This window comes from Cyanistes caeruleus, chromosome 8, assembly GCF_971803275.1.
Source record: "Cyanistes caeruleus chromosome 8, bCyaCae1.hap1.1, whole genome shotgun sequence".
Classification (NCBI taxonomy): Eukaryota; Metazoa; Chordata; class Aves; order Passeriformes; family Paridae; genus Cyanistes; species Cyanistes caeruleus.
Window position 1 is genome coordinate 13,192,003 of NC_141708.1, and position 12,243 is coordinate 13,204,245.

Sequence of the window (12,243 nt, forward strand, 5' to 3'; positions counted from 1 at the left end):
ACTTAGAAAAATGAAATTAAATAATAATATTGGTCTCGCTCGTGTGCTCCTCTCCCGTAATTTTTCCGGCAGGTACTGCTCCATGAGTAACTTTAAATGCAAAAGGGATGGGACATCCCTGTGGGGGAAAAGTCTGGTGTAGCCTCGGACCAGAGGGGTGTTTTTTCAGTCACAAATGAAGGACGTTAAAAGTATATTAAAATGGTAAAGATTTTATTGTATCGGAAAAAAGGAACTATCTGTACAATTCTAAGAGACAGTAAATAAAGCGACATTGTCCCTATCGGAACTTAAATAGCAGGCCTTTTAAAATTTGTACAATTCAAACAAAAACAGGTCTTAAATCTGTACATTTTTTTTTAAATTTATAGTGTAATATTTAAATGTATTGATTTTGGGATTTGTCCTTTTTTGTTTCCATAGCATGCAAAAAATTCTAAAAAGAGTAAAAAATAATTCTAGGATTTTTTAAATTTTTCTTTTTTTTTGTTTTGTTACCACCTTCATATCAAAAATACGAAAGGCAGCTTTTTAATAAAAGCACAACAATAGCAGAAAATGGTAAAAATAGCTTTTAATTGGTAAAATGAGGCAGAAATTGCATTGGAGACAAATCTCTATGCTCTAGGAAAAAAAGAAAGTATATATTTTTCAACTTGCATTATAACCCAGCCCCAAGTTCCTAAGATTGCGAAAGAAAAAATATTTTTAAAAGAAAAAAAAAATAGTTCGTGCACATCTGAAACATGCAAGGAAAGGAAAGCGGCTAATTTTTTGCTGTTGCCGTTTTAAGCCTAACTTAAATCTTCTCTAAAGCGGTTTGTTTCGGAAGTCTTTGAAAACAACTGCTTTCCCAAACATCTGTTGGAAGCCAGGTTTATTCCAAGGTTATGCGTCTCCCTTATAGATAAAACAATCATCACTGATAGCTATTAAAAAAAAAAATAATCAAAACCTCAAAAAGAAGGGGGAAGGAAAAAAAATCCAATATATACGTTTAAATATTTATACAGAAGCCGTCCGTAATTGCACCGTTCCGAAGATGTGGCAGGCGGAGGGATCTCGACTCTACCCTAAATTCATCGGGGGTGTGTGTCTGTGGTGGGGTTCTATTGCTTATTGCTCCGACCGACGGGAGCAGCCGCCCCGCCGCGCTGCCGGGGCCGGGATGGGGACCGAGGGTGCCGGTTTGGAGCTGACGGGATGGGGGGGGGGAGGGACATGGGGGGGGACGCCGGCCTCCCCTCAGTCATCCACGTCGATCTCCACGTCCTCCTCCTCCTCCTCCTCCTCCTCCTCGCTGTCCCGGCGGCTGCGGGGCCGCTCCGTGGGGGGCGAGGCGGGGCGGGGCGGCGGCGGAGCGCCGGGCTCCCGGGCGGCGGCGGGGGGCGGCGGGGACCCGGGCCGTGCCTTGCCCCTTCCCTCGGCGCTGGGCTCCAGCTCGGCCAAGGCCACGATGTCCACGGCGGGGTTGGGGCCCAGCTTTTTGGCCGATTCCACGTCGGCCTTCATCTCCTCCAGGTCTCTCTTGAGCTTGGCGCGGCGGTTCTGGAACCAGGTGATGACCTGGGCGTTGGTGAGCCCCAGCTGCTGGGCGATCTGGTCCCGGTCCGCCGGCGACAAGTATTTTTGGTAGAGGAACCGCTTCTCCAGCTCGTAGATCTGGTGGTTGGTGAAGGCCGTCCGCGACTTCCGACGCTTCTTCGGCGTTTGCCGCTGCCCGAAGATGGTCATCCCGTCCCGGCCTGCCGACGAGCCGCCAGATTGTCCCCGGTTTCCCGTGTCCACCCCGACCCGAGCCCCCGGACCCCACACCCCTGCCCCGTCGGTATCTGGAGGGAGCGGGGCAGAGCTCCTTCTTCCGCATCCCGAAGGCCACGGGGGGAGGATGCTGCCGGGTACCGGCGCCCAGGGACCCCCATCCCACCCCATGCGACACCCTGGTAGATGGCGGGGGACGAGGAGAGAATTAAAAAACAGGCCGTGGGGAGGAGCGGGGCACCCACCCGTTGGAGGATTCCCCTACTCTGAGAGGTGCTTACCTTCGGCCGCCTGCAGCACGCTGACTTCCAGCCCCTTGAAGGTCTTGCTGGCCAGCTCTTCCAGGGCGCAGAGGGGCGAGGTCTGGGAAAGCAGCGCCCGGCCGGAGAGGGGCAGCCCGGCCGGGGGGTGCTTCTCGGCGGCGGAGAGGAGGTGGGCCGTTCCGCAGAGGGTGTAACTCCTCCGCACCGAGGGCTTGTTGAGGATGTCCTCGATACTGAAGGGTGTGAGGGGCTTGTTGGAGTTGGCCGGCGGTGGGAGGTGATCCAAGGGGCTCCTCCGCCGTTCTTCCCCCGAGGAGGGCTTGGGCTCTTCTTTGGAAGTCATGGTGGGGCCGGGCTGCACGGGGCTGCCTTCCCCACCCGCGACGGGGATGCGCTGCCGCGGGGAGAAGCCCCCGGCGGGACCGCGGGGTGACGGCGGCGAAGACAGCGAGCAAAAGTTGAAGCCCACCTCCAACTCCGGCGGAGGAGCCCCGGGTCCTCCCGGGGAGAGCCACGTCGGGCGGCGGGCCGGGCGGGCAGGGCGGCGGGCGGGCGCGGAGCGGAGCTGCCGTCGGTCCCTCGCCGAGAGGTGGTCCTGCCGTACCTCTTGTCCCAGGGTTTTGGGTCGGAGATTTCCCCCCCTCCTCTCTGTCTCCTCTCTCTCTCTCTCTCTCTCCCTCTCTCTCTCTCTCTCTCTCTCTCCCTGTCTCTCCTCTTTCTTTCTCTTTCTAGCTGCTATTTTAAGAAACACCCCAAATCACAGCACTTTCCCTGCCCCCCACCCCAAGCGAATACCCACCCCAAAATTATTTTTAAAAATAATTAAAAAAAAAAAAGAAAAAAAAAAAAGAAAAAGCAGACTTCGCCGAGGGGAAGAGCAGCCCTCGCACCGAGACCTCGGACCAGGGGGAAAGAAGCGAGAAGAGATGGGGTAATTGACTATTGCTAACAAGTTATTGTTGATTGGGAGGTAATCAATTATCTTCAATGACACTTTTCGCCCTCTCTCTCTCTCTCTTTCTCTCTCTCTCTCTCTCTGTCCAATGCAGGCTTTTGCAAGTTCGGAGACCCATTAATTAGGAGGCGGTATGGAGGTGGAGCCCAGTTGAATTATAATGCTGAATGCACTTGTCATATTCTGGCCCTGCTATTTGTTTGGACATATATATTTTTAAATTACATTACAAACCAGGCTTTATTGCATCAGGATAATGCAGTATAGTGAAAAATAATAATAAGCGAAAACAAAACAAACCGAAAAATATCCGGCTGTATCTTTTTTTTTTTCTTGCCCCCAAGATTTTTTTGTTTTTCCTTCTGTTTCTCCCTCCTGCTAATTTCTGCTACCAGGTTATTCAAAATGTCTCTCTCCAGCTCTACCCAGAGCAGTTTGATTTTTTTTTTAATTTTTTTTTTTTTTTTTTTTTTAATGAGGGGAAGAAGGGGAGAGCCTGGTTCCAGGTAAGGCAGACCTTTCCTTTCAAATAAAACCCGAAGGTTTCCGCCGAATTTGTCGTGCTCCTCTTTCCCAGCGCCCTGTGTCGGAGCGTGCCGTGGGGGCCGGGGCGGGAGCAGGGCCCCCCCGGTGTCGGGAGAGCCCACGGAGGGATTGCGTGGCGGGCTGCGGGCCGGGAGCCCTTCGGAGATGTCGGCGGCTTCTTGGGCTCCGGTGGCGCCGGGTGGTCCTGGCCGGGAGCAGCGCGGGGGGAAAGAGTCGGGGAGGGCAGGTTTCTAGCCCGAGTCCTTTTGCTGCGAGCCCACGGGCGGCTCTGGAGAGGGGCAGGGGTGGCGGGAGTTGCCGTCCCCCCACTCTCGGGGAACCCGGCCCCGCTCTGCTCTCCGCGGGGCCAGGCCAGCTCCTTAGTATTTCAGCGCGGATCACCATCCCGCTTCTGTCTCGCTGTTCCGCAGGGACGGAGACAAAGCCCAGAGCCGGGGTGAACAGCTTGGCCCCCACTGCGGGCGTGAACACCTCACGGTCCCCGGGGACAGCCCGGCCGGGACACGAGCCGCGGGCCGGGCCGGGACTGGACGGGACGGGCGGTGGCTGGAGGGGCGGTGGGGCAGGAAGAGAGGCAGGGGCTTGGATCCGGCCCCAACTTTCCCTCCTCACCTTGAGGGCCAAGAGGAGGACGGCTGGCAGCTCCCAGGCCGCTAGGTACCAAACAAGCACAAAAGAAGCAAATGGCTCCTCTCCTTAAAGCGCCCTCTTCCCATTTTTTATAGCTCTCTGGGAGTCTCTTTATGCAGTGACCTATTTTTAAAGGCCTATATTGGGTTATTCATCATATCAAATACTGCGAGGAGATGGGGGGAGTCGGTCGGGGGGGAGCGAATTACACTGATTCTAAATCGCCCGGCTTCTTTGCTTTGCTAGGTGGATTATTTGCTTCGCTTTGCTTGGGTTTTATGAAGTGATTTAAACATATTTTAACCAATTAGAGACTTTCCTCCTCTCCCTTGTGTCCCTTCGCATTGTTTTCCAGCGTGGCGTTTTATGTCAGGATCCAGGTTTTATTGAGAACTCAGCCGGGGTGCTGGTGTTATAATTACAGAAATAAGATTTAAAAAAAAAAATAAAAAGGGGAGGGGGGGGGGGGTGGGGAAACGAAAGAAAAATAGCTTCGTTCCTGGGTGCGAGTTTGGGCGGGCTGGTGGGTGTATGGGATGCTCTTAGGTGCAGCAGCTTTTCCCGCAGAGCGGAGTGTGGACACGGGAGCAACTTACGCCCCTGTCTCGGGAACAGCCCGTTTGGCTCAGGGCACGAGCAAAAGTGCTTCAGACACAGCGAAATCATGCACACCATTTTGGATTCCCTGTTGTCCCCCCAGCCTGTGTCTCCCCTCTCTTCCTAAGAGGAAGGACAAGGCTTTAAGAGAACCCTGCTTTTTTTTTTTTTTTTTTTCCTTTTGGCTCCCCGATAGAGGCAGAGCCCGGGGAAGGACGGACAGCAGCCTCAGTACAGACTTCCCGACACAGAGGGACCCTTCCTCGTTTTCTTGGGCCGCTCCCTGGCAGGGCATAGCTGGGTTCATGATTTGCATGAGTAGCTCAGCTCGGTGGCTCCAGGCCTGTAGCCTGCCCTTGTGCCCAGCGTCCCTCCCCACATAGCACCTTACTGAGAAAAAGGGTGATTGAGAGGGAAGGGGGCAGAACCCGGCCCCCTTTTCCGAGTACCCCGGCTCTCGGTGGTTGTCCCGGCGGGCTCCGATCGACCCCTCTCCGCTGTGCTCTCGGCTGCCCGGTGCTGCTTTTGGCGGATTTGGGTTCGTTTGTTCTGCGCTCACTTTTCTTCTACAACCGCTGCATCTCCCTCCCCGCAAACGACTCCCTCTCTGCCACCGGGGGTGGGCTGGGCTGCCCCCAGCCCGGCTTAGGGAGAGAGCTCTTCATCCTCCCTCCTCATCCTTCGGAATTTAATGATTTTAATTCTCTTTTTTGGCAGCCCGTTTGGCACCCAGCCCCGAATTAGGGACCCTCAGTGCCCTCCGGCGTGTCCCATTGCATCTTACTGCCCTCGGAGGGCCCCGAGAGCAAGGGAGCCCAGGGGACAGCCGGGGGCCTGCTCCAGCCACCGCCACGGAACTTCGCATCCCGCAGGGCTCCTCTGTCCGTCCCGCCGGGAGGCAGCTGCTAGTCGTGTGTCCCAGCTCTGAGGTCGTTTGGGGAAGAACACCCTCATCCAACGCTCTCCCCCCCGCCCCCCGCTTCTGCCTGCTACAGCCCCTCTGAGTGAGACCTGGAACTGACCTACTCCTGGTGCAGGCAGAAGTTTGAGTCGGGTCCCCGGCAGAGAGGCGGGGGAAGCAGGGCTGAGGGGTACCGCGGCCCTTGGATGTCCCGGGGGATGGATGAGGGCTTCCCCCGAAACCTTTGGGGAAGTGTCGCTCCCGGTGCCTGCCTTCCACCGTGGAAGAAAAGCGAATAAAGCTGCGGCGTTTCCTCTTCGCAGAGGAGAAATCTGCCGCTGGATCCAGAACTAGTCGTGAGTGGGGACACACGCAAAAAAAAAAAAAAAAAAAAAAAACAACAAAAAAGAAAGAAAAAAAATGTCTCTGGCTACGAGTAGCATCTTTGAAAGCCTCTCCCCTTGCCGTCTCCAGAACCGTATTTCGGAGTGTCGACATAGCTGCCCTCCCCGGAACAGTCCCGGGCCTGGCGGGCAGCAGCAGGACGCTCCCGGGGCTGCTCGGCTCTGGCTGTGTGCGGTCCGCTCCTGTCCAGGAAAATGTCACAGGAATATAATTAAAGCAGGCGGCATATATCATTCAAGTGTTGATCACCAAAGTAACTGCGTACAAATGACACCTCCTTTCCCGGCATAGCTGAGCCGTGCATGGCTCCCAGCTATGTCTGCCTAGTTTAAGTGGTCTAAACACTTTACCACTCCCTGTTAGCAGCGTGGAGAGGGGCAAAACTCCGTGCCCTCGAGCTGGTAGCTAGTCTTGGCACAGCATCTCTCAAAGTCCGGGAGGGCCAGCCGGGAACCTAAGAAATAGCTGTTTTAGTCTTCAAACAGTCTTCCAAGTTTGGAGCTACGAGCGCTGAGGGGAGGAGAGACCCCGATGGGACCCGAGGTGAAGGACGGAGGACGGAGAGCCACGGCAGGGTCTGTGGTCCCTGTCCCAGTCCACTATTGAAAAACGCTCTGTTAAATTCACCTACAGGTATCCCCTGATCCCATCGCCGCCGGGCACTGCTCGGCATTGCTCTCTTTGGAAAACAACTGTCCCTAGCTGGGCGCCCGTCGGCTCCCGGCTGTGATGGGGAGGGGACGCCAGGGTACCGGGGAATGCTGTGGGGTTGGGGAGAAGCTCCCCAGCAGAGCCCATTTCTGGAGCTCGTTGTACAGTTATCGGCCGACCCTTCCTTACCTCGTAACCACCTCTCTGCAGAGGAAGAAACTTCTCTGCACTAAAAATAAATGCGACCCGAGTGCTCGCATCCGGCCTGGGAGCCGGGGTCAGAGGCAAGGAGCCCGGCCCGGCCCGGCTGGGACACACGTGGCCCCATAAAAGCCCCGAACTTTCCCCGGCAAAGATGGAGAAGTCGCTGTTCCCTCAGAGGTCTTGGGCCGCGGGGCCAGGACCTGAACGGGGCCGACCAGGGACGAAATCCGCGTGCCCAGAAACCCGCCCAGGTGCGGGACGGGAGCAGCAGCCCCCCTCGGGCACACGGGCCGGGCGCTGCCCAGCTCCCCGACTTCTCCTGGGGATTTTCGTTTGCAAACCAGCTCTCGGGGCGACTCAGCAGCGCCGAGACCAGCGGAGCTGCAGAGTCCGTTCACTTTCTGCCCACCCCTGGGGCTGATTTGTTTCCCCCCAGCAAAGTCCCCGCACAGTGGAGCTGGCGCGGCGGTGCTCGCAGCGCTCTCGCTGTCCCGCTGTGGGGCCGGGAGATGGGGAGAACCTCAATTTGGGCAGGTCCCTGACCCGGTGTAAGCGGGCATGCTCTTGGGCTTGAGTAAAGGGTGTAGGGGAGCTCGTCTCCCCCACAAGCCGTTTTAGAGCACAAGGGAAAGGAACGACCGGGGTGGAACAACACCTCCAGCCAGCTCATCATCCTGCGTGGGGTCTCAGGGAGCAGTTCCCAGAGAGGGGGAGAAACGCGGGGCTGCCCCCATCCCAAATGTCCCGAATCAGTACGTTGTCGCTCCTCTTAGCACAGCCGGGGGACCTTCCCGTCCCGCCACTCCCGGTGAATTTTAGGGATTCCCTAGGGTTTGTTGGGGCTAGAGAACCAGTCTGCATTGATGGCTCCCCAGCCAGACCCCCGGGTTTCCCCTGTAGGCGTTCCAGGAGTTCCCGTGGGAGAAGGGTCAATAGGAGTGTCTGAACGTATTTACTCTTTTACATTCCGGTATTTTATTTTCTAGGCCAAGAAATCCAGTAGGACTCAAGCTCCCTGGGAAAAACAGTCGGGACGTGCCTGTCCCAGCTCCAGGCAAGGCGAGACCTTGATTTTTATCAATTCCTAGTTATCACTGGGTCACTTTTGTTTTCGTTTGGGGAGCAGCCGCCCCCTTTTCTCCAGTCCCTCTCGGTTCCAGGGAAGAGGATGGAAGGGGGGAAGGGGTGGCCGCGGAGCTGACCGTGGGACGGCGGGGCTGGGCGCTGGGGTGGGGGGGCAGACGGCGCCTGGCCCGTGCAGCTGCGCCCGGAGGCGGCTGGAAATAGCGAACAGCGCTGGGTTCCCCTGTCACCTCTGGCCCCCGCGGAGCTGCTCTGGGGGTGTCGAGACCCGAGGTGATGCCCATCTCAACCCGGCCCCGGGTATCCCTCGCTTCCCCTGGGGGAGAAACCGCCGAGGGTCTGCTGCAAGGCTTCTCCCTGTCCCGCAACTGCGTTCCGCTCTCGAGGCTCCACAAAACTTTTGTTGGGGGGGGGGACACAAACGACACAGCCACCCAGGACTGTGACAGCCGAGCCGCGCTGCCTCCTCCGAGACCTGTAATATCTCTGCTGCTCCCGGCACGCGTGAATAATTCACCAGGCTGCCAAATGCAAGTAACGTTTGTGGCAGCTATGAAAGAGCCGGGGAGGCGAAGGCTCATTTTTGGGGGGCAGGAGGAGGTGTGGGGAATCAATTGAAACTTAATAAAGGGAGTGGGGGGGGAGAATGGCGGAAATAAGGCAGGCAACTTCTTCTAATAACAACTTGGTGTTAATAATTCAGGAGCAGTCATTGGATTATAGCGCAATATCCGAAGTACACGTTGCCAGCACTGTGCGGGTGGATAATGTAATCGGAGCTCATTTTGCCTTCCAATAAATTACAGCAGGAAAAGTTTCCTGTTAAAGCAGTTATTTGTATTTCTTTTTTTGAAGGTGATTCCCCTTCCAACAACTGCAGTAAGAAAATTAATTAAAAACTAATATTTCCATCCATTGCAAGAGCAGCACCAAGATGAAAAGCCAGAGTTTGCCTGTGATCTCTTCAAACTTTTGGTGTTGTGAGGCTGTTCCTCCTTCTCGCTTCTTTCTTTCAGTCTCCCTGTTTTTAAATCCCTCCTTTTTTTCATCCTACCCCGTCTGGCCTTGCAGGAGCCCTCCAAGCTCAGAGAAGTGCTGCTGGAAAGAAAACTCTCCCTAAAATACATCTCTTCATGTTGGACTTGGCATGTTTGTTCCTCTTGTCCCTCTTAGATCCTGTTATGAATGGGTAGCAGCTAGAGGTAGGGTCAAACAACAGTTCACTTGTCTTTCAACTCACACATGAGGTAGGTTTGCAAGGCCTCAGATGACTCTTTTTATTCCAAACTGCAGGGGCATTTAGCAGCAGACACATCCCCCAGACCCAGACAGGGTATTGCAGCTTTCCTCTTCTCTATTCCTCTGTTCCTCTCACCAAAGGCCAGGTTATACCCTTGCCTTCTTGTGGCCTCCATCTCCAGCCAGGGTTCAAAAGATGATTCTTAAGCCTCTCCCAGCCTCTGCTGCTGGACACAGGGATCCACTGCACTGCTCTCCAGTGCCAAGCTGCTCTCTGCATCCTCAGATCTGCCTCATAAAGGAACTTTTTCTGTTTTGGGAACCTTAGACACATTCCTCAGATGGTCATGTTTCAGACAGAGCTCTTTCTATGGGTACTTTTAGCATCCTGTAATGGTGACTGGCATTTTCCATCCTGCATAATAGCTGCTGTCAGCTTACAGCATTTCTGTACCGATCGTTGTCAGATCAGGCTGTCTCCCAGTCTCCAGTGCTACATGGAGGTATGATGGGGAAAGAGAGGAAAGAGATTCCTGGAGGAGGCTGGAGTGAAAAAAAAATCTCTTCTGTTAGGCACTTTCCTGATTCCTGCTCTTCAGATTCAGAGTCTGAACTCTGAGGTTTAATATCACTACAAAAATCTCTCTTATGATCCCACCTCTGAGCATCTTGGAGTCCCGTCCACTTCCCTTCTCTATTTTGTTCAGTTTGTGACATCTCTTGATTGATCTCTTGATCTTGACCAAATTCCCATATCCTCATGCCTGGCACCCAGGACTCTTTTTCAGCTGATGTACAATCGCTTCTGTCTTGTGGAACTTTACAACCTGGACTTTTTCTCCTGGGCACTGAGTAAAGCCTGTGTAGTGAACAGCCTCAATATTTCTTCCATTTTTCTGTTTGAAATCTCCTCGGTGACCACTTAGCTCTGGGTTTTTTTTTTTATAGGTGTGCAAAGCAGGTCTTCACTAATGCCAAATACGCAGCAGCAGTGGGTCTGGATTCTGCTTGCACATGGAAAAACCAGTCGGGTTCTCTGCACTTACCTGCATTGGTGTTACAACTTAACAAGCCAGTGCTCCTCAGCAAGAGCTAAGAGGGTGAGCAAGGAAGGTATAAAGGCTGCACACAGCAGAAATAACCTGGTCTGGGGTGTGCAAAGTGGCTGGATGGCTGTTGTGGGCATCCCTCACCCTCTGGAGAGACTGGAAGTGGCAGAGCTTGAGGGGTCCCTGGCCGGGGAGCTGCCACTAGAGGGAGAGCACCGAGGGCAGGCCTCGAGGGGCTAGCTCGGTCTGTCCCAGAGCACAGGTTAACCTCCCACAAGCAGCTCCTCTCCCTCACTTTAAATATTGGGATTTTCTGCTTGGAAAACTGTGTACCTGTTCCTGCTGCCTTTTCCAGTCTCAGTGAAGCAATGGATGTTGAAAGTCTCCTGTGCCCTGTGAACCTATTGCCAAGCTCCAGACAGACCTTTATTTACAGCGAAAGGAGTGTTTGTGAATCTTGGAGTACGTGGACACCAAGAACAGGAGAGAAAAATTATTTTAATTTCCCAATGCTAAATAAACACTTGCTGACTGGTAATGCAATGTAAAAATTATAGAAGATATGACTTTTTTGCTGAGATGGGTACAGATCTCTAAATGGTGACCTCATTACGTACAAGGAGTGTGGGCAATGGGTAAGGAGATGTGAAATCCACCAGTGGATCACGTGTGCCCCCCACCGCTATGGGGCAGTTGCAATGCTGTGGGTGCACCAGGGCCTCTCCTCTCTTTGGTCTTTGTCCTTTTGCCCTGTACATATGTGCAGTCTGCAATCTCACCAGTTCAGCCTAGTGGAGCTGGGCATGCTGTGCTGCGAGAACATGACCTTTTGCTATGAGGATGGCAACAGCCTTGTGCTGGCAGAAGAACAACATACCCAGTACAAATAGAATCATTCTGATAATAAATCACCATCCATAATAAGAAGACATCGTTAATAATAAGTCATCCAGGGGCCTCTGGAGACCAGAGTACAACTTACTGTAAAAATAGATAGGAAACATGGTGTGATCATTACAAGCAAGATAACAAATAACACAGAAAATGACTTTTATAGGCATTTAGCTCTTCTTTCCTTCCCCCAGCTTCCAGCCAGTTCTGTTTTCAGTCAGGATGTCTATGATTTAAGTTTGAACACAAACACAGACTGGAATTTTGCAGATGCAGAGCCCTGGGTTTACTGCACCTGTGAGCTGGCCAGATCACCACCTGCAAAGGAGCTGCCTGGCAAAAATCCTTAATTTTTTTCCCTTCTGCTCACAGTGTGATCCCTTAGTTACCCTGATTTATCCAAAGGTAATGGATACAGGCTCCCTGGCTATGATAAACAGAAGCCAACTAAGGCCTTGCCCATAGATATTAGCTCTTTCTGTATCCCCTTAGTTGGCAGGATTTGTTGCCCCGCTCCCATGGCTTTGTTTTGGCTCAGCTGATGAGGTAACTTCAGAAACCAGAGGATAGTGAGAGGCAAACACATGGCAAAATGTAAGCTCTGAAATGAATGAATGTTTGCATCGAGAACTCACCAGACCCAGGAATGTTTTCACACATAAACTGCCTGGCAGCAAAAGACTCGTGAAAATTGCTTCATGCGCGGAAGCGAAGGGAATCTCACACATTTGTTTAAGGACAAATTTGCAAGTTGCCCTTGTACTGTTCTGTCAGCTCTAATCTGCTTGGGATATCAGTGCTGCTTCCTTGCAGCAGAGGGGAAAGAGGCTAGGGCTGTTCAAATCTTTCTTGGTTTCTCCTCTTGTTTGTGTTTGCCAGGCAAACAATAGCAGATGTTATATAGTCAGTTCAGTTTGCTACTAGTCCCATTATGCTCTATTTATGTTTCACTTTATTGGCTTTTTTTTTTTATTTTCCTATTATTGTTTCACTCTGGGGGAGGCAGAGGATATAATATATTCATCTTTATTATACAAAATCTGTGTGAAGCATTTAATAAAATGCTGT

General features: G+C 53.0%; 1 protein-coding gene across 1 annotated transcript; it reads right to left on the reverse strand.

Moving 5' to 3' along the window:
- Nucleotides 1–192: 192 nt before the first annotated feature.
- Nucleotides 193–3,195, reverse strand: LBX1 (ladybird homeobox 1). Its single transcript, XM_086900584.1, has 2 exons — nucleotides 2,043–3,195; nucleotides 193–1,745 (listed from the first exon to the last, which is right to left on the reverse strand). Exons 1-2 carry the CDS (start codon nucleotides 2,365–2,367, stop codon nucleotides 1,246–1,248), a joined length of 825 nt encoding a protein of 274 aa, XP_086756710.1. The 5' UTR covers nucleotides 2,368–3,195; the 3' UTR covers nucleotides 193–1,245.
- Nucleotides 3,196–12,243: the final 9,048 nt, after the last annotated feature.